General features: G+C 61.6%; 2 protein-coding genes across 2 annotated transcripts; both read left to right on the top strand.

The window, feature by feature from the left end:
• Positions 1-181: 181 nt before the first annotated feature.
• On the top strand, positions 182-9400 carry YJEFN3 (YjeF N-terminal domain containing 3). The gene is made up of 7 exons (XM_064382131.1): positions 182-266; positions 383-578; positions 3798-4215; positions 6174-6284; positions 6512-6625; positions 6704-6854; positions 9138-9400. Exons 1-7 carry the CDS (start codon positions 182-184, stop codon positions 9341-9343), a joined length of 1281 nt encoding a protein of 426 aa, XP_064238201.1. The 3' UTR covers positions 9344-9400.
• A 678-nt stretch (positions 9401-10078) lies between these two features.
• CILP2 (cartilage intermediate layer protein 2) lies at positions 10079-18682 on the top strand. The gene is made up of 8 exons (XM_012443502.2): positions 10079-10227; positions 11500-11598; positions 12020-12292; positions 12913-13068; positions 14178-14453; positions 14833-14941; positions 15252-15409; positions 15685-18682. Exons 1-8 carry the CDS (start codon positions 10164-10166, stop codon positions 18018-18020), a joined length of 3471 nt encoding a protein of 1156 aa, XP_012298925.2. The 5' UTR covers positions 10079-10163; the 3' UTR covers positions 18021-18682.
• Positions 18683-19225: the final 543 nt, after the last annotated feature.

Below are 19225 nucleotides of genomic sequence, written 5' to 3'. Positions count from 1 at the left end.
CACTCACCCGTCCAGGCTGGGGGCCCCTGGGTCAGGTTTGGGTCAGACTTTCACAGAGGTCTGGGGAATGAGGGGAGCTTTGACCTCCCGGATGCAAGTGATCCTCCCGCCTCAGCCTCCCGGGTCACTGGGATTACAGGCGTGAGCCCCCATACCCGGCATGGCCCCACTAATTGTAGGCATGGCGAGGGTATTTGGCTGCGGAGGATCTCCTCGCTCCCTGAGAAGGAAGCCTAGAGACGCGGGGATAGCTGCAGAGAAACTAAGTCGGGGAAGGCAACCAAGATTGGCCGTGTGGCTCTGCAGTGGGATCCTGGCAGTTCCGTTCCTGGCACGAAAGGGTTAAGTCCGTCTGAGTCCACCGACCAATGGTGACACGCAGCGCCTTCGCGGCGCCTCCTGATTGGGGGGCACGCATGGTGGGCGGGAAGGAGGAAAGAGGAGGTGCCCCCTGCCCCCAGGGATGCGCTTAAAAGGCGGTGGTGGCGGCTGCGTCTGGCGCCCCAGCTCACCTCGGCCATGAGCAGCGCGGCCGGCCCAGACCCGTCGGAGGCGCCCGAGGAGCGGCGTTTCCTCAGGTCAGCTGGGGAGAGGGACGCTGGAGACGGGCATGGCTCGCATGGGGCCAGGACCGGCCCTTTGGACCAGAGGCAGGGGCACAGCTGGGACGGAATGGGGTCCGGGGACTGGAGACAGGCACAGCCGGGATGGAGGTTCAGCGGCAGATGCGTGACCGCGGTGGGGAACTGGAGGCAGAGATATGGCCAAGGCGGCCGGGGAATCCGAGGCCCACCTGGCATCTTGCTGGAGATACTAAGCTGCGTTGCCGGGGAAACTGTCAGCGGGGGACAGCCCCGCCCCTCATGAATGATTCATCAGCAGCGCTGGGCACTCCCCCACCAAACCCCAACTTGGCCCACCTCCACTCACCACCTCTCCCAGGGACCTTAGAGCGAAGAGCTGAGCTTAGCCCAAATGCTACCACCTCCCTTGTCCAGAGGAGGAAACAGGCCTGGGGAAGGCAGTCATGGCTAGAGCAGATTTAGAATACAAGGGCCGTTTGCAGGGATTGGTGAGTTTGGAATCTGGAACTGGTGCGGTGGCTGTGACTCCCACCTCAACCTCCTCAGGCTTTGTGACATGGGACCCCAGGCAAGGCCGTGGACCTCACTGTGAACCAGATCCGTCCAGTGGCTCCTGCCCACTGCCCACCTAGCAGGGCACGTGGCCCATCAGCCAGTGTCCAGACTCAGCCTAGGGGACTGTTCTAGGAGCTGGAGCTGTGACCTCACCTGGTGTAGGGGGCCTCAGATGCTAAGTGAGGGGAGTGAGGGGGCTCTAAGGGGTAAGTAGGAGCCAGAACACGGTGGGGAACCTGCTGATGAGGCTGGAGACACAGAAGGGCCTTGTAGGTACGGTGAGGAGTCTGAATGTTCCCAGAGCCCTCGGGAGCCATCAGCAGGTTTGGGACTCGGTAATGCAATCTGGTGTTCAAGTTTTCAAAGCCCCCAAGGCTCGTGTTGAGTTTGGGGGGCAGGAGGCCACTGTGGGTGGTCAGGTGGGCAGAGGTATGAGGTGGAGAGAAGCAGGTAGGACTGAGAGCAGGGCAAATGTGGCATGGGCACCCTGGCCTGAGGTTTCACCTCCCAGAGAGCCCCCTCCTGGAAGCATCTGGGGAGGGGCAGGCCCAGTTCCGTTTGGACCCAGGCCACCTCAGGCCTTCTAGGTCTGACAGGTGAATCCTTAAGCCTTGAAGCTTCTCTTTTTCCTGCCCTCCAACTGGGGGCTGAGATTGGGGAGAGAACAAAAGGCACCATTGAGCCCCCTCCCTCAGAATCCCACAACAGCAGAAGGGTCCTGCCCTGCCTGCCTCCCTCCTCCACCAGGCTCCATTCCCACGCAGCCCCCACCCTCACCCCACAGCTGCTGCTGCATCCCACCACCAGATTCCTAACCTGGATGACCCTCTGCCCACAGAGCCCCCATTATCACTCTAATGACCAGTTAGGCAGGAAGAGAATGTTCCAAATGGCTGCCAGAGACCAAAGCTTTGGGACAGAAGAGGAATGAATCGCCCTCCCACCCTCCACTGCCTTCCCGCACCCTCCTGCGGGGGCAGCAGTCAGAGCTGTCACAAGCTGGAGGTGGAGGAATGAGCCATGTTCCCAGCCTGCCAGAATACCACGAATGCAAATGCACCTTCTCCTATGTGCTTTCCTGGGAGCTGCACTGGCCTGCCCGGGGGGACTCTGTCTGACTTCACCATGAGCTCCTTTTCCCCTCCCGGTCCTTCAGTTTCATCCTGTGTCAGCCACAGACAGGCTGGGGTTTGAATTTGGCTCTGTATACTGGAGTGTCCCAGGGCATGTGACTTTCCTGCCCTGAGGCTCCGTCTCCCCATCTGTGTGGACCTCCAGAGTGTCCTCCTGACCATGTTCCTCAGCCTGGCATTTGAAGCCCCACCTGCTATGTCCCCTTGATCACTCTGCTTCAGCCTCCCTTCTGCCCTTTGGACATACCAGGCCTCTCCCCATCCCAGGGCCTTGGCTTTTGCTGTTCCTGTCCCTGGATTACCTCCAACGATGCAGCAGGCCTCCTCCAGGAAGCCCTTCCTGACTCCCATCCGATAGCAGTCCTCATTCTCCTGCACTCTGCCCACCCAGCCTTATCATGGTGCAAAATGGGCCAGAGGGCAGTCATCTGCCACTCAAAGAACTGGAACCTCAGGATTCATTCCCCCAAACCTCCACCATCTGTAGGTCTGGCTCTATGTCTTTGCTTATGTCCTGCGGCTCTGGAGACACCAAGGGGGAAAGACCCAGTTTCCCGACTTGCTTCCTGTGGGACCCTAGGCAAGCCACTCAGCTTCTCTGAGTCATTAGTTGTTTCTCCAACTTTTCTAGGTCTGGCTCTTTTCATTATTATTTATGTTTGTGTTTTTTACTTTAGAGACAAGGTCTCGTTCTGTCGCCCAGGCTAGAGTGCAGTGGCGTGATCATAGCTTACTGCAGCCTCGACCTCCCAGATTCAAGTGATCCTACTGCCTCAGCCTCCCAGGGCATACAGGTGTGCACCACCAGACCCAGCCTAGCCCCAATTGTGTAGTTTGCCCCAATATTCAGTTTTGCTCTGAGAAGTGGAGAAGGACCCCAGTCACTCAGTGAAGTGGATGGCAGAGCTTCATCTCAAACTAAGTGGCCCCATGTCTCTGGCTGCAAATTTTTTTTTTTTTTTTTTTTTTTGAGACAGAATCTCACTCCATTGCCCCGTCTGGAGTGCAGTGGCGCAAACTGGGCTCATTGCCTCCTAGGTTCAAGTGATTCTCCTGCTTCAGCTTCCCAAGTAGCTGGGACTACAGGCATGCCCTGCCATATCCGGCTAATTTTTGTATTTTTAGTAGAGACAGGGTTTCACCATGTTGGCCAGGGTGGTCTTGAACTCCCAACCTTAAGTGATCCACTCGCCTCCTCCTCCCAAAGTGTGGGAATTACAGGTGTGAGCCACCCCGCCCGGCCTGGCCACAAATAATCTAATAATGTCACTGCCCCTGAAAAGGGATCACCAAAGGGGCTCATAGCCCCAGGCCCCAAGGCCACCCCACTGAGTGTGCCATCAAACTCTGCAGCCTTCAAAACCCGTGGCCCCCAGGTGCCCCAGTCCAGCCCTCCCCTTTCAGCATCCTGAAGCTTGTTCAGCGGCTCCCACTGCCTGAAATCAGCCCATCACTCCCATCGAAGTCCTTTAGGCACCATTCCCCTTTCCTGATTCCTTCCGCCTTGGGGGCTGGGGACGTCTAGGTCCGGTTCTGTGTCCCACGCTTTGGAGCAGTGGAACCAACGCGCGCCGCCAGTGCATCTTCTGCCACCAGAGGGCGCCCGAGCCTCGGGCTTCGGCTCCCACACCGCGGTCCGCCAGGCCTCCGTTCAACCCGCGTGTCGGCCAGGGAAACTGAGGGCATCCCCAGCTCAAGGCTGCAGATGCTATTCGGGGGTACGGTGGGAAGGTGGCTTCGGGACCGGGTTCAGAAGCTTGGTGGAACATTTCTGGCTCCATCTGAGGCTCCGTCTCTCTGTGTCTCTGAGTGTCCCATCCCACTCTGTCCCCAGCACCGCGGAGGCAGCCGCCCTGGAGAGGGAGCTGCTGGAGGATTATCGCTTTGGGCGGCAGCAGCTCGTGGAGCTGTGCGGTCATGCCAGTGCCGTGGCTGTGACCAAGGTACCTGACTCCCCAACCCTGACCCCAACCAGATGGCCAACCTTCCCGAGGTGCATGACTCCTGTGACCAGGGTGGTCCAGGCCTCAAGAGCCCTCTCGTTGCTTGGGCCTACCCCAGCCTGATGCGTAAACTGAGGCCCAGCGAGGAGCATGCCTGGTGCAGTCCAGATGGGGACCTGAGACCGCTGGTATCAGTGAAGGCCAGGGCAGAGACTATTTGCAGGGACCGTGGCGGACCCTGGAAGTGCAGACACCTCCTGCACATGTGACCTGCCTGCTTCTGCCACCTCCTGAGTTTTGGGCACCAGGGACATCCGCTCCTGCGGTCTGAGCACCCCCAAACAACCCCGTTCTTCAGGTGGGGAAACTGAAGCTTAGAGGTGGTGAGGGGCCTGACCTGGGTCACAGGGGGTTGGAAGCAGAGCTGCAACCCAGGTGGGTCTTGTGTGGACCTCGAGGGACCAGGAGGACGACACAAGGGTGACAGCAGTAATGATACTGTTCCTCCTCTGCAACGGGATAATAAATGGTACTGACCAGTCAGTCCCTAAACGCACACGCTTCAGGAAAGAGTCCCATACAGTCAGGGCTCAGTGTGACTTCCCCCCTCCTCCCCTGCCCTCCTCAGCCCCCTTGCCTTTCTCCTCCTTCCTCCTCCAGCCCCCTCCTCTCTCTCTCCTCCTCTCCCATTTCCCTCCCTCCTCCTCTCCCATTTCCCTCCCTCCTCCTCCCCCTCTGCCCCTTTCTCCTCTCCTTTCTCCCTCCTCCCCCTCCTCCCCCTCCCCCTGCTCTCTCTCCTTCCCCTTCCTCTCCTCCTCCCGGTTCTCCCCCTCCTCCCGGTTCTCCCCCTCCTCCCGGTTCTCCCCCTCCTCCCGGTTCTCCCCCTCCTCCCTCCTCCTCCTCTTTTTCTTATTGCCACTGTATACTTTTTAAAAACTCACTGTTTTTCTTCATGTGGACTTAAATGTTTGTATTTCCAAATGAAATAGATCCCGGGTGAGGTGCCCAAAGGAGAAGGAAAGTCAAAACCCCAGAAAGAAACCCAGGTAGTCACACTGCTGGCCTGGTGCCCAGTGGCCACCCGTCCCATTTTGCACTGAAAGCCCTTTGTCTGTCCCAAAGCCCCTCAGTCCCAGTCTTGGGTCTTGGGCTCTGGGCCTGGCGTGGCTGGGGTCGCAGGCGTGTTCATGACGCGTCAAGACCACGCTGAGCCCTTGGGGAGGAGACGAAAAAGCAGTCATTTCCCATCTGTGTGGTTGGAGCTTAAAGTACAACTGGGGCTCAGGAGATGCCCAATGTGCCTGTCAGGTGGTGTCACTGTCATCACATTTGATAAAGGCCAAACTGAGGCTGGGAGAGAAGGGGCTGGGGCCACACATAGTCAGGGCAGGGCTGAGGTCGAAACGCCTGCATTAGAGACTCATACACGCCACAGAGACAGCCAGAGACATGGAGCCCCAGAGACGCAGAGACAGGGAGACTTGATGGGGAGAGATGCTGAGTCTCAGAGATACAGAGAGAAAGACAGCCAGCCAGAGACAGCTGGAGAGAGACAGGCCCCAGGGCATTGTGGGTGGGGTTGGGCTCCCCGACTCCGGGGCCTCCGGGAGGGGCTGAGGTCTGGAAACATGTCGGGGGCGGGCCAGCGGTGAGAAAGGTGGAAGAATGTCTGCAACTCCGGCGGAGAATAAACAAACCGCACTCCAGGAGACGGGCGGTGGCTGGACGCACGTTTTTCCTGCAGACCTGGCAGAGCCCGAGACCGCGATTCTGCATCTCCGATGGGGAAACTGAGGCTCTAAGAGGCCCAGCCCCTCATCCAGAACGCCTCTCCTCCTGTGCTATCCCGTGGCCTCCAGGCCCAAGCCCCATCTGTTGCCCTACTCTGGGCCTCAGTTTCCCCTCTTGAGCACGGAGGAATCTGGCCCGTGCCTGTGCCTTTGCTGTGCCCCTACCAGGCGTTCCCGTTGCCCGCTCTCTCCCGGAAGCAGAGAACGGTGCTGGTTGTGTGCGGCCCAGAGCAGAATGGGGCGGTGGGGCTCGTCTGTGCCCGGCACCTGCGTGTGTTTGTAAGTAGCAAGGACCCCTTCAACATCCCCAAGTCCCTGCCCCTGCAGAAATCACCTCCTTCTTTTCATAGTGTCCCAGGGGGACGTCGACGAAGGGCCAGGTTATACAATATGCCCAGTGCTCGTCCCCGGCAGGGTCTGGTGCTAGTGACCAGATCAGGGGAGGCTGGGAGGGCCCCCAGCCCTGAACCCCTCTTCCCCCACGAACCCCTCTTCCCCCACCCTAGGAGTACGAACCCACCATCTTCTACCCCACGCGCTCACTGGACCTGCTGCATCGGGACCTGACCACCCAGTGCGAGAAGATGGACATCCCCTTCCTCAGCTACCTGCCCACCGAGGTCAGGGCCAGGCGGCAAGCGAGGGGGACATGGTGGGCGGTGGCCCCCGGCCGCCCTCACCCTGCCTGCCCTCCCCAGGTGCAGCTCATTAACGAAGCCTACGGGCTGGTGGTGGACGCTGTGATGGGCCCCGGTGTGGAGCCGCGTGAGGTCGGGGGACCCTGCACCCGTGCGCTGGCCACGCTCAAGCTGCTATCCATCCCCCTCGTGAGCCTGGACATCCCCTCAGGCATGCTGGACAGAGGGGGGCACATCGGGGCCTGGGGGGCTTGGGTGAAGGCCCCTGTGCCCCAGCTCCTGGTGGCCCCTGCCTGTCTGAACCTCAGTCTCCCCAGCTGGGATGGAGCCACACTTGGCTGAGGGAAGATCGAGCCTGCCACCCCAGGTGACCCTAGGTCCCCTCCTTCCCCCACCCTAGTGCCCAACCCACATGCCCTCTGCCCACCCCTGGCCCAGTTGCCTGGGCAGACGTGAGCTCACTCGGCAAAGGCTGCGCCCGCCCTGGCCGCCGCCCCATGCCTGTTGGAACCATTAGGCAACGGGCAGATGGAACAAACAGCCGCTGGCCAGCTGGACCCTCCATGGGGGTAGCTGGACTCCGAGGGATGTCCCCTGGCTCTTGGGATCCCAGGGACATCCCAGCAGGGTGCTGCAGAACAGGGGCGCTAAGGGAGGTGTGCTGTCTGATCTGAGAGGGAGGCTGCAGGCTCAGCCTAGGACAGAGAGGGTGGTTAGGAACCTCTAGTCTGAGGGTGGTGGCTAGGGTCAGAGAAGGATTAAAGTCTAAGGGAGGATCCAGTGGCTTCTGGTGAGTGGCCCCAGAATCAAGTCAGACATAGGAGAGAAGGCAAGGCTCCTAGACTGAAAGCGGAGACTCATTTGAGAGGTGATGGAGGCCGGGCGGGGCTCATGCCTGTCATCCCAGCACTTTGGGAGACTGAGGCAGGTGGACCACCTGAGGTCAGGAGTTCCAGACCAAGCTGGCCAACATAGTGTGAAACCCAGTCTCTACAAAATACAAAAATTTGCTGGGTGTAGTGGTGCATGCCTGTAGTCCCAGCTACTTGGGAGGCTGAGGCAGGAGAATTGCTTGAACCCGGGAGGCAGAGGTTGCAGTGAGCTGAGATCTCACCATTGTACTTTAGCCTGGGCAACAGAGGGAAACTGTATCTTAGAAGCAAACAGGCCCAGCACGGTGGCTCACGCCTGTAATCCCAGCACTTTGGGAGGCCAAGGCGAGCGGATCACCTGAGATCGGGAGTTTAAGACCAGCCTAACCAACATGGAGAAACCCCGTCTCTACTAAAAATACAAAATTAGTTGAGCATGGTGGTGCACACCTGTAATCTCAGCTACTCGGGAGGCTGAGGCAGGAGAACCACTTGAACCTGGGAGATGGAGGTTGCGGTGAGCCGAGGTCATGCCATTGCACTTCAGCCTGGGCAACAAGAATGAAACTCTGCCTCAAAACAAACAAACAGGCTGGGCGTGGTGGCTCACGCCTGTATTCCCAGCACTTAGGGAGGCTGAGGTGGGTGGATCACCTGAAGTTAGGAGTTTGAGACCAGCCTGACCAATATGGTGAAACCCCATCTCTACTAAAATCATAAAAATTAGCCAGGCATGGTAGCATGCACCTGTTGTCCCAGCTGCTCGGGAGACTGAGAAAAGAGAATTCCTTGAACCCAGGATATGGAGGTTGCAGTGAGCTGAGATCACACCATTGCATTCCAGCCTGGGTGATACAGCAAGACTCTGACACACACACACACACACACACACACACACACACACACACACACCCCAAAAGGTAATGTCTAATCTGGGGGTGAGGGTAGGGACCTTTGGTCAGATGGAGGAGTCTCTAGTCAAGTGGGGAAGATGGATGAGGACGGCATGTCCTGTTAGAGGCAAAAACCTGGAGCAAGTCTGATGGTGGAGGCTTGCCTGAGGCTGGAGGCCAGTCTGTGGTCTGAGTAGAGGCTGGAGATCTAGTCATGGGGGAAAGCTGGGGTCTGGCTGGGAGGTCTGGGAGGAAAGAGGCTTTAAGGTGGAGAAGCTCTAAGCTGATGGGGAGGGAGTTGTGGGGACAGGTGCCAGGTCAGAAGGCAGAGGCCTGGCTCTTGTGGGAAAGGGCAGCAAGTGGAAATGATGTCTGAAGACAGGCTGGGTCAGATGGAGGAGGGGGATGGAGTAGTTAGGATAGGAGCAGAAGAAAAGTCAAGTGCGGAAGCTCTGGTCGGATTGGGAGGGAAACACCTCCAAGGACCGGGAGAGACTTGTCTGAGGGTGGAGGCAGAATTCTCGGGGGAGACAAGTCTGACCAGGACTCACATGCCAGAGAGAAGAGGCTGGGTCTGATGGGGTAGGAGAAGGGGGTGTGTGCAGCAGGACTCTGGTCTGAGGGCAGAGGCTCAGTGTTGGAAGGGAGGGGAGGCAGGACAGGATGGACTCTAGGTTGAGGGCGGGCCACCCTCCCAGGTCCTAATCCCCCCGGACCCTCCTCCCTCAGGCTGGGACGCAGAGACTGGCAGCGACTCAGAGGACGGGCTGAGGCCCGACGTGCTGGTGTCGCTCGCGGCGCCCAAACGCTGCGCTGGCCGCTTCTCCGGGCGCCACCACTTTGTGGCCGGCAGGTTCGTGCCCGACGACGTGCTCCGAAAGTTCGCTCTGCGTCTGCCGGGATACACGGGCACCGACTGCGTCGCGGCACTGTGACAGCCACCCGCGCCCACGCCGCTGGGACCCGTGCCAATAAACAGCCCTCCCACCACCACCGCCTCGCCTCCGCCTCCTTTGTGCACGGCCCGCCGCGGGGGTGGACACACTCCAGGAGGGACTTCCCACGGTCCCTGGGTGATCCAAGGCGGGGAGGATGGAGAGCGGCTGTGGAGTGGGACTTCCCGCTGGCCTCCTAGAAAACTCGAGCTAGGGCTGGGGGCGGTGGTTCCAGCCTGTAATCCCGGCACTTTGGGAGGCCGAGGCTGGAAGATCGCTTAAGGCCAGGAGCTTCATACCAGCCTGGGCAAGATAGCGAGACCTCGACTCTACAAATTAAAAAGAAGAAAACTCGAGCCAGAAGAGTGGGGGGTAGATTCGGGGTGGGACTCCCAGGCAGCTTGGGGTGGCCTAAAGCCGATAGAATCGAAGTTAGATGCGAGGGAGCACTTGTAGCCGCCTAAAGCGTGAAGGTCCGAGCACCTTCAGGATGGATTCCAAGTGGCACTTCCCGCAGTCAGCTTGGGATACAGCTTGGAGGACGGAGTGGGCTCGGGGAGGGACTTCCAGCTGGCCTCGGGAACGCAGGCCAGCCTGAGGGCGTAGGCACAGCCGGACGCACCGAGGGGGCGCCCCAGAGGGGTTGCTCGAGCGCACGTCCCCCAGGGCCAGGGGGCGTGGTCTGAGTGGGCGTGGCATGGGCGGGGTCTGCGGTCTCTTCCCGCCCCCACCCTCAGTCCCAGCGCCCGCCAGACCTGCCGGAGTTGGACCCGAGCGCGCCGCAGAGCCCGGACCCTCCCTCGAACTCTCTGCCCTGGCCATGGCGTCGTTGCTGTCACTCCTCTGTGTCTGTGTCGCCGCCGCGCACCTGGCGGGGGCCCGAGGTGAGACGCCTCCAGCCCCCGCGCCCAGTCCCCAAGGCTCCCGAAGGCCTGGCAGCCGGCCTTGCGTGCAGCCGCACCCAGGAAGAGAACCCAGGGACCCACGCACTTCCCCAGGGACTGGGTCCCCTTCGCCAGTCGGATCCCCGGGACCACCTGGGGCGGGGAGCGGGCCTCATCCATTTTCTTCCTCGGCTAAGCCGGGAGTGTGGATAAGAACCTAGGGTTCCTCCCGGGGTTTGGACTGAATCACCGGCCAGGTCTCCCACTCTGGACCAAAGAGGTCGGAACTGGCCCCTCCCACCTAACTCCCACACACTCACTTACTCCAACCGCTGGAGAAAGAAATAAATGCCCACCCCTGGAACACCGGATGGGGCGAGGGACGGACCCACTTTTCAGGTCAGGAGACTGAGGCCCCGAGAAGGAAGGGGCTTGTCTGACCTCATCACTCTGCAGGGAGTATCTTGGACAGCTCCTATCTTGGAGAAGCCAGTCTAGATTCCAAGGACTTCCAACAGGCAGCTCGGAACTCTAGTACAGGGATGGAAGGTAGACTAAGAGAGGGAATTCCAGCGGGCCAAGTGGATGAGGGGGAGCCCAGCCTGAGGGCAGAGGCAGAGCCGGCTAAATTTGATTAAACTCATGGCAGCTGAACACAGAGGGACAGAGCCTCTGGCCTAGGGCAACTGGCCGGTACTCGGACTTCCCCAGCCCAGGGGTTGGGGCTAGGTCAGAGAGAGGGATTTGGCTTTGGGAGCCTGGTGGTTGTAGTGGGCAGTGCGCTGCAGGGAGTGTGCGGCAGCCCCCGGGGCTAGAGCTGGATTCTGGCCTTTCAGAGACTCAGTTTTCCCTCCTGTTAAAATGGGGATGATTGGCCAGCCGGGGGGCTCACGCCTGTAATCCCAAAACTTTGAGAGGCTGAGGCGGGCGGATGACCTGAGGTCAGGAGTTAGAGACCAGCCTGGCCAACATGGTGAAACTCCGTCTCTACTAAAAATACAAAAATTAGCCGGGCGTGAAGGCCCGTGCCTGTAATCCCAGCTACCCTGGAGGCTGAGGCAGGAGAATCGCTTGAACCCGGGAGGCAGAGGCTGCAATGAACCGAGATGGTACCACTGCACTCCAGCCTGTGCGAGAGGGAGATTGTGTCTCAAAAAAATAATAATAATAATAAAAAAGTGGGGGAGGATGATCATGGCTGCACCTTGCCTTAAAGGAGGCTCCCAGCGGTCCCCACCAGCGTGCTTCCTTCTCCCCACTCCTCACCCACAGACGCCACTTCCACTGAGGAGCCCACGGCGATTGCATTGGGCCTGGAAAGAACGTCTGTGCACCCCGGGCAGCCCTCACCCGCCCTGGAGGACTGGGAAGGTGAGTCAGCCTGCCTGGAGTCCCCTCTCTGCTGCGGGTTTGTTGCGGGGACTTGGGCTGCTGCGTCGTGTGAGGAGGGAGCGCACACTGGGCGAAGGGCCCGGGGCCGTCCTGGTCCCCAGTCATGACAGCCCCTAGAGATGATGCTCCGAGTTCAAGGTCTAAGTGAGGGGCCGGTCAGACAGCCGCAAGATCTCAGTGCGCAGGAATGGACCAGGTCAGGCCCTGGGCGGCAGAACTGGGGGCGTGGGGAGCGCAACCTGCCCTGCACCTGATTCAGGCCGCTGGCTCGGGTCGTGGGCATGCTCGGCTAGCCCATGCCCACGGCGGGAGGGGGTTGAGACCGCAGGTAAGGCCTTTGCACGCACGGATGGGGGCCTACAGGCCGCCGCCTCGATCCCAGCGCGTGCGGTGCCCACAGAGGCCAGCGAGTGGACATCCTGGTTCAACGTGGACCACCCTGGAGGCGACGGTGACTTCGAAAGCCTAGCCGCCATCCGCTTCTACTACGGGCCAGCTCGCGTGTGCCCGCGACCGCTGGCGCTGGAAGCGCGCACCACGGACTGGGCCCTGCCCTCCGCCGTCGGCGAGCGCGTGCACTTGAACCCCATGCGCGGCTTCTGGTGCCTCAACCGCGAGCAACCGCGTGGCCGCCGCTGCTCCAACTACCACGTGCGCTTCCGATGCCCACTAGGTGAGGGCGGGCTGGATGGTCGGGGGCGGGGCTTGGAACGGGCGATGCTGGCAACCGCCCGGGAGGGTCGTGGGTACGGCTGGGAGGGGCAGGACCTTGTGGATGTGGGCGTGGCTAGGAAGAGCCTGCAGGACCCCTAGGCGTAGGGCCACGTGAGGGGGCGGGGCCATGGAGGGGCGGGGCTTTTGAGGAGAGGGGCTGGGAACAGCGTGGGGCGCAGGTGCACCTCCAGGAGACCCGGCGGGTCAGGACCCATGTGCGGCTCCCTGGAACGCATCTCCCTCCCGCTGCCCTCGTTTGCGCATCTGTGGCGTGTAAGAGCTCCGTTCTGTGGCGTGTCTTGAGCCCAGATGTGTGCAGGATGCAGGGAGAAGAGCAGGACTGACCCCCAGGACCTTATGCGGGGGTGGGGAAGTGGGGCAGTACCTGAACTATGTCTTCGACAGGTGCGCTTAGGGGAGCATGGGTGGGGGCAATGGCAGGTCTGCCCTCTGGAGTGTCCGCCCTAGGATGCACGTATGTGAGGGGGTTAGGGAACAAGGACCCTTCAGTCCCAGGTTACCCGGAGGCGCGTTTCCTGGGGAGGGCGGCCGCCTGATCTCCCTCCCTACCTTCCGCAGAGGCCGCGTGGGGTGCGTGGGGCCCGTGGGGTCCCTGCTCGGGGAGTTGTGGGCCAGGGCGTCGCTTGCGCCGCCGCCACTGCCCAAGCCCCGCTGGGGATGCGTGTCCCGGACGTCCTCTGGAGGCGCAGAAGTGCGTGCGGCCTCGGTGTCCAGGTAGGAAGGGGCGGGGTCTGGGGGTAGGGGTCCTGCACAGAGGAGAGGGGAGGTTAGGAACGGAGTCTAGTGGAGAGGATGAAGTTAGAGGCGAGACCTGGCTGTAGAGAGGCGGTGCCTCTTGTGAGCGATGCCTAGAGGGGAGGAGCTAGTTGGGGGGCGGGGCCTCGGGGCGGGGCTCTTAGGGGCGGGGCCTGGAGGACCCAAACTCTGTAGCCAGGTGGAGACCAGCCCTTCCTTCCCTCCTGGTCCCAAGGAGCACTGGTGACTATGCACATCTGGACAGGTGGACGGCAGGGGCCTCGTGTGCAGGCAGACATGGGCAGATCGGAAGGGGTGCTTCCCCTGTGTGCATGCCGGAGTGTACGGATGTCTCCGTGGGGGAACAGAAGTCAGTTCATGCACTCAGGGTGCACACATGCGTGGAGTTTGCAGCCCCCCCCGCTCCGTCCCCCACGCCCACACAGACACGCACTCACAGCCTGGCAAACACGATGCCTAGGCCCTCCCAGAGCCAGACACCGAGCAAGCCAGGAGGAGACTGGAAATTCCGCTAGCTCCTGGGCTCCACAAACACGGCCTGGAGGCTGCTCCGGGGAGCCCGTCACAGGGTGGGGGCACATGGTGGCCAATGGGGCGTTGGGGTCCCCACCCCATCGCGCCTGGCTCTGCTCTCCCGGCGCCTGTGCCCTGAAGTTTCCAGTGGAATTTTCCATTTTATAGAGAAACCGCGAGATTGGGAAGGGGAGCAGTTGTTCTCAGCCCAAGATCCAGCCCCTCGCTGGGCCCCAAGCCCCTGTCGACATTTTCTGCTGGAAAGTGCAGTGCCGTATATTTGGAGACTCACCTCTCCTGTCCCCTCCTTTAGGACTTCCGTACATCTCTGGACCCCAGTTCATACCCCCTGGCCCACCCCTGACCACTCAGCCCATCTCTCCTTCATACTAGGGACCGCTCCAAGCAGGGCCATGCTGAGGCCTCTGAGAAGCACCTTATTGGTGGGGGGGGGGGGGGCTCCAGGTATGTTTGTTGAGTGGCTGAGTGGAAACCCCTCTTCAGGAGGGAGTGTGGAGGTGCCTCTGCTCTGCTGCCTCTCCATATCCCCCCAGGGTGCAGCCTTGATACTTGCGAGTGCCCAGACCATATCCTCCTGGGCTCAGTGGTCACTCCATCTGGACAACCGCTGCCAGGAGCCAGGGTCTCCCTGCGAGACCAGCCTGGCACTGTGGCCACCAGCGATGCACAAGGAACCTTCCAGGTGCCTGGTGTCTGTGCTGACAGCCTCGCCAATGTCAGGGCCCAGATGGATGGCTTCTCTGCAGGTGTGGCCCAGGCCCAGGCCAACGGATCCATCTCTGTGGTCACCATCATCCTTGATAAGTTGGGTAAGTGCTCTTGCAACATAGGGAACGAGGGGGCTGAGGATCTGGGGAGGAAGTTCTAGCACTCAAAGTCAAGGGAGGAAGAAATAAGATGTGATACACTCGGCTGGGCGCAGTGGCTCATGCTTGTAATTCCAGCACTTTGGGAGGCCAAGGTGGGTGGATCACATGGTCAGGAGTTCGAGACCAGCCTGACCAACTTGGTGAAACCCTGTCTTTACTAAAAAAATGAAAACAAAAACAAAAACAAAAACAACACACACACACACACTCATCTGCAAAGGTGCAGGGTGGCATTTCTGGGGGAAAGGAGAGCATGGGAACCTTGCTTCTGGGAAGGGTCCATGGGAGAAGCTCTGATCTTTGCCATCTTTGACTCCAGAGAAGCCATACCTGGTGAAGCACCCTGAGTCCCGAGTGCGAGAGGCTGGCCAGAATGTGACCTTCTGCTGCAAAGCCTCTGGGACCCCTATACCCAAGAAATACTCCTGGTGAGCACCCACCCCGGAGTCAGGGGCATCTTCTCCAGCTTTGGGGTAGGATTCAATTTCATGTCGTTATGTGGTGCCTGAAGGACAGTCTGGAAGCAGATTCCAGCCTCAGTTTCCCATCTGGAGAGTGGGGAAAGCTTTACTGGGGAATGAATTGCGTGGGAGAGGGGCGACCAAGGAGGCTGAGCAGGGCCAGTCTTGCTGGAGAGGAGGCTGACTTTGGCGAAGCCTCTCTGTATCTCCTGGCCTGCAGTGGGGGCTGACGCAGCCCCTCCCCTGAATCCTATGATGTTGCCCACCCACCACCCAGGTTCCACAATGGGACCCTGCTGGACAGGAGAGCACATGGGTACGGGGCCCACCTGGAGCTCCGAGGGCTGCACCCAGACCAGGCTGGCATCTACCACTGCAAGGCATGGAATGAGGCAGGTGCCGTGCGCTCTGGCACTGCATGGCTCACTGTACTTGGTGAGTGTCCTTGGCCCCATCCCTGAGCAAGCCTTCACTCCAAATGGAGCCCCGACTGTAGCTAAGCTTAACCCCAAATAAGCCCCCACTTCAGACTGATCCAACCCTAAGCCTCCACTGAGCCCCCATACCATTCTGAGCACCAACCTTCAGTCCTTTCCCTGGGCAGAACCCTGTTGCTTAGGCTGAGTCCTTGACCTCAGACGGTGCCCCCAGCCTTGGCTTCCATGAAGTCCTCCTCCCTGCCCTGACCTGCGTGTTTTCTCTGTCCCCAGCTCCAGGCCAACCAGCCTGTGACCCCCGGCCCCGAGAGCACCTGATCAAACTCCCTGAGGACTGTGGTCAGCCAGGCAGTGGCCCTGCCTACCTGGATGTGGGCCTCTGCCCTGACACTCGCTGCCCCAGCCTGACAGGCTCTGGCCCCCGCTGCGGGGACACTGGCTCCCGCTGCTGCTCTGTGCGCCGCCTGGAGAGAAGGGAGATCCACTGCTCTGGCTACGTCCTCCCGGTGAAGGTGGTGGCCGAGTGTGGCTGCCAGAAGTGTCTGCCCCCCCGGGGGCTGGTCCGGGGCCGTGTTGTGGCTGCTGACTCTGGGGAACCGCTGCGCTTCGCCAGGATTCTGCTGGGCCAGGAGCCCATCGGCTTCACCGCCTACCAGGGCGACTTCACCCTAGAGGTGCCCCCCTCCACCCAGCGGCTGGTGGTGACTTTTGTGGACCCCAGCGGTGAGTTCATGGACGCTGTCCGGATCTTGCCTTTTGACCCTCGAGGTGCTGGCGTGTACCACGAGGTCAAAGCCATGCGGAAGAAAGCCCCAGTCGTCTTAGATGCCAGCCGGAGCAACACGATCCCCCTGGGCGAGCTGGAAGATGAGGCGCCCCTGGGCGAGCTGGTCCTGCCTTCCGGCGCCTTCCGCAGAGCCGACGGCAAACCCTACGCGGGGCCCGTGGAGGCCCGGGTGACGTTCGTGGACCCCCGAGACCTCACCTCCGCGGCGGCCGCCCCCAGTGACCTGCGCTTCGTGGACAGCGACGGCGAGCTGGCTCTGCTGCGCACCTACGGCATGTTCTCCGTGGATCTCCGCGCGCCCGGCTCCGCGGAGCAGCTGCAGGCGGGGCCGGTGGCCGTGCGGGTGGCCGCCGGCCAGATCCACATGCCCGGCCATGCGGAGGCCCTCAAACTGTGGTCGCTGAACCCCGAGACCGGCTTGTGGGAGGAGGAGAGCGGCTTCCGGCGCGAGGGGTCCTCGGGCCCCCGGGTGCGCCGGGAGGAGCGAGTCTTCCTGGTCGGCAACGTGGAGATCCGGGAGCGGCGCCTGTTCAACCTGGACGTGCCCGAGCGCCGCCGCTGCTTCGTGAAGGTGCGCGCCTACGCCAACGACAAGTTCACCCCCAGCGAGCAGGTGGAGGGCGTGGTGGTCACGCTGGTCAACCTGGAGCCCGCCCCCGGCTTCGCCGCCAACCCCCGCGCCTGGGGCCGCTTCGACAGCGCAGTCACCGGCCCCAACGGCGCCTGCCTCCCCGCCTTCTGCGACCCCGACCGGCCCGACGCCTACACCGCTCTGGTCACCGCCACCCTGGGCGGCGAGGAGTTGGAGCCCGCCCCTTCCCTGCCCCGCCCGCTCCCGGCCACCGTGGGCGTCACCCAGCCCTACCTGGACAGACTGGGGTACCGGCGCACGGACCACGACGACCCCGCCTTCAAGCGCAACGGCTTCCGCGTCAACGTCGCCAAGCCCAGGCCGGGCGACCCCGCCGAGGCCAATGGGCCTGTGTACCCGTGGCGCAGCCTGCGGGAATGCCAAGGGGCCCCGGTGACCGCCAGCCACTTCCGCTTCGCCAGGGTGGAGGCAGACAAGTACGAATACAACGTGGTCCCCTTCCGCGAGGGCACGCCCGCCTCCTGGACTGGCGATCTCCTGTCCTGGTGGCCCAACCCGCAGGAGTTCCGGGCCTGCTTCCTCAAGGTGAAGATCCAGGGCCCCCAGGAGTACATGGTCCGCTCCCACAACGCGGGGGGCAGCCACCCGCGCACCCGGGGCCAGCTCTACGGGCTTCGGGATGCCCGGAGCGTGCGAGACCCCGAGCGTCCGGGCATCTCGGCGGCCTGCGTGGAGTTCAAGTGCAGCGGGATGCTGTTTGACCAGCGGCAGGTGGACAGGACGCTGGTGACCATCATGCCCCAGGGCAGCTGCCGGCGCGTGGCCATCAACGGGCTCCTTCGGGATTACCTGGCGCGGCACCCCCCACCGGTGCCCGCGGAGGACCCGGCTGCTTTCTCCATGCTGGCCCCGCTAGACCCTCTGGGCCACAACTACGGCGTCTACACGGTCACTGACCAGAGCCCACGGTTGGCCAAAGAGATCGCCATTGGCCGCTGCTTCGACGGTTCCTCCGACGGCTTCTCCAGGGAGATGAAGGCTGACGCCGGCACAGCTGTCACCTTCCAGTGCCGGGAGCCACCGGCCGGACGACCCAGCCTCTTCCAGAGGCTGCTGGAGTCCCCGGCGACAGCACTTGGTGACATCCGCAGGGAGATGAGTGAGGTGGCACAGGCACAGGCCCGGGCCTCGGGTCCCCTCCGCACCCGCCGGGGCAGGGTCCGGCAGTGACCTGGGCCTGGGCCCTCGCTTTCCTGCCTCCCTCTGGACTCCACTGTTCCCAGGAAGTTTTGCTCCTCCTTCTTCTCCAGACAGCCCCCTCCCCAGGTGTCTGGCCCCTCTTCCTTCTCCCCTGCCCAGAACTCAGAGTCAGACAAGAACCCGGAGCGTCCGATGGTAGAAACACCAGGAAGGTGATTGTTGCTGTGTGGCACGGAACGGAGTTTGCTGTGACCCTGGGATCAGCACCCTGGGGACCACGTTCAACCCCAGCCTGGAGGGACCCGCTCCCGGCTCAGAAGCCGTCTCTGACTTCTCGTGCGTAATTTGATCCTGACTTTAATCTTCTGCCCTTGGGAGTTCTGACGTTCCTCACAAAGCCCCCTCTGCCTGCTTGGACTCAGCGCTAGACCGGGTCCCCTGCCCCGAGCTTTGTTTTTGGGGTTATTTATTGAAACAAATCGTGGGGAGCTGGTTGTGGGTGTGAGTGGAGGTGCAGGGTCCACGCTGGGCCCAGTGAAAAGGAGGAAGGGACTTCTTGGGGTTCCCATGCGGGGGAGGCTCTGGGGCTGAGGGGAACAATTCTCTCGTGTTTGGTGCTTAGAGACCTGGCCGGGGGGTTGGGGTGGATGTTCCCTCCCTCGGGGGCTCAATTAAAAATGCTTTATTTCCAATGCTTGGTGTCAGGTTCCCGGGAGGAAGGGTGGAGGCTGGGACTGCCCGGCCTAGATGCACCTTTGCAGGCAGAGCCACGCGGAGGCACACGCGGGCACCGGGGCAAGAAGCCTGGGCGGCCGTGACCGCTGAGCACAGTAGCAGTCACTGCCCCTGCCTGGCCTCCTCAGCTGTGCCTGGCCGTGTGCCCCGGGGCTACAGCGGGTGGGGCAGGCCCTGGCAGGGGAGCCTCTGGAACAGGCGACAGCTAGCCAGGCTGCCCTGGACCCTCCTCAGCCAAGTCCACAGCAGCCCCGCCCCAGGCCCCACCCACCTGAGCCCCGGCCACACCCACCTGAGCCCTGGCCACACCTCGGTCGTGATGGGGCTGCCCCAGGCCAGGGCTCTCTGACCTTGCCAAGATCCTTGGTCCGGAGGCGGCAGAATCATGGTTAGCTGGCGGTCTGTGTGCACGTGTGTCCTTCTGGCGCCCCATGGGGCCGGCGCTGATCTGACCACACCCACACTGTCCAGACAGAAAAACTGAAGTCCTGGGATCTGGC

Source organism: Aotus nancymaae, unplaced genomic scaffold (genome assembly GCF_030222135.1).
Source record: "Aotus nancymaae isolate 86718 unplaced genomic scaffold, 86718_ANA_hifiasm-v0.15.2.pri h1tg000028l, whole genome shotgun sequence".
Taxonomy (NCBI): Eukaryota; Metazoa; Chordata; class Mammalia; order Primates; family Aotidae; genus Aotus; species Aotus nancymaae.
The sequence above is the reverse complement of the archived record's forward strand: the minus strand, read 5'-3'. Positions and strand labels throughout refer to the sequence as shown.

What these genes read in the sequence shown, in the direction of transcription:
- CILP2 (XM_012443502.2), top strand. Translation starts at nt 10,164, where the DNA reads ATGGCGTCGTTGCTGTCACTCCTCTGTGTCTGTGTCGCCGCCGCGCAC. An exon ending in GCACCTGGCGGGGGCCCGAG is followed by an intron (nt 10,228 to 11,499) that starts GTGAGACGCCTC and finishes CCTCACCCACAG; the next exon opens with ACGCCACTTCCACTGAGGAG. An exon ending in CGTGCGGCCTCGGTGTCCAG is followed by an intron (nt 13,069 to 14,177) that starts GTAGGAAGGGGC and finishes ATATCCCCCCAG; the next exon opens with GGTGCAGCCTTGATACTTGC.
- YJEFN3 (XM_064382131.1), top strand. Translation starts at nt 182, where the DNA reads ATGGCGAGGGTATTTGGCTGCGGAGGATCTCCTCGCTCCCTGAGAAGG. An exon ending in GATAGCTGCAGAGAAACTAA is followed by an intron (nt 267 to 382) that starts GTCGGGGAAGGC and finishes GGTGACACGCAG; the next exon opens with CGCCTTCGCGGCGCCTCCTG. An exon ending in GTGCCGTGGCTGTGACCAAG is followed by an intron (nt 4,216 to 6,173) that starts GTACCTGACTCC and finishes TGCCCCTACCAG; the next exon opens with GCGTTCCCGTTGCCCGCTCT.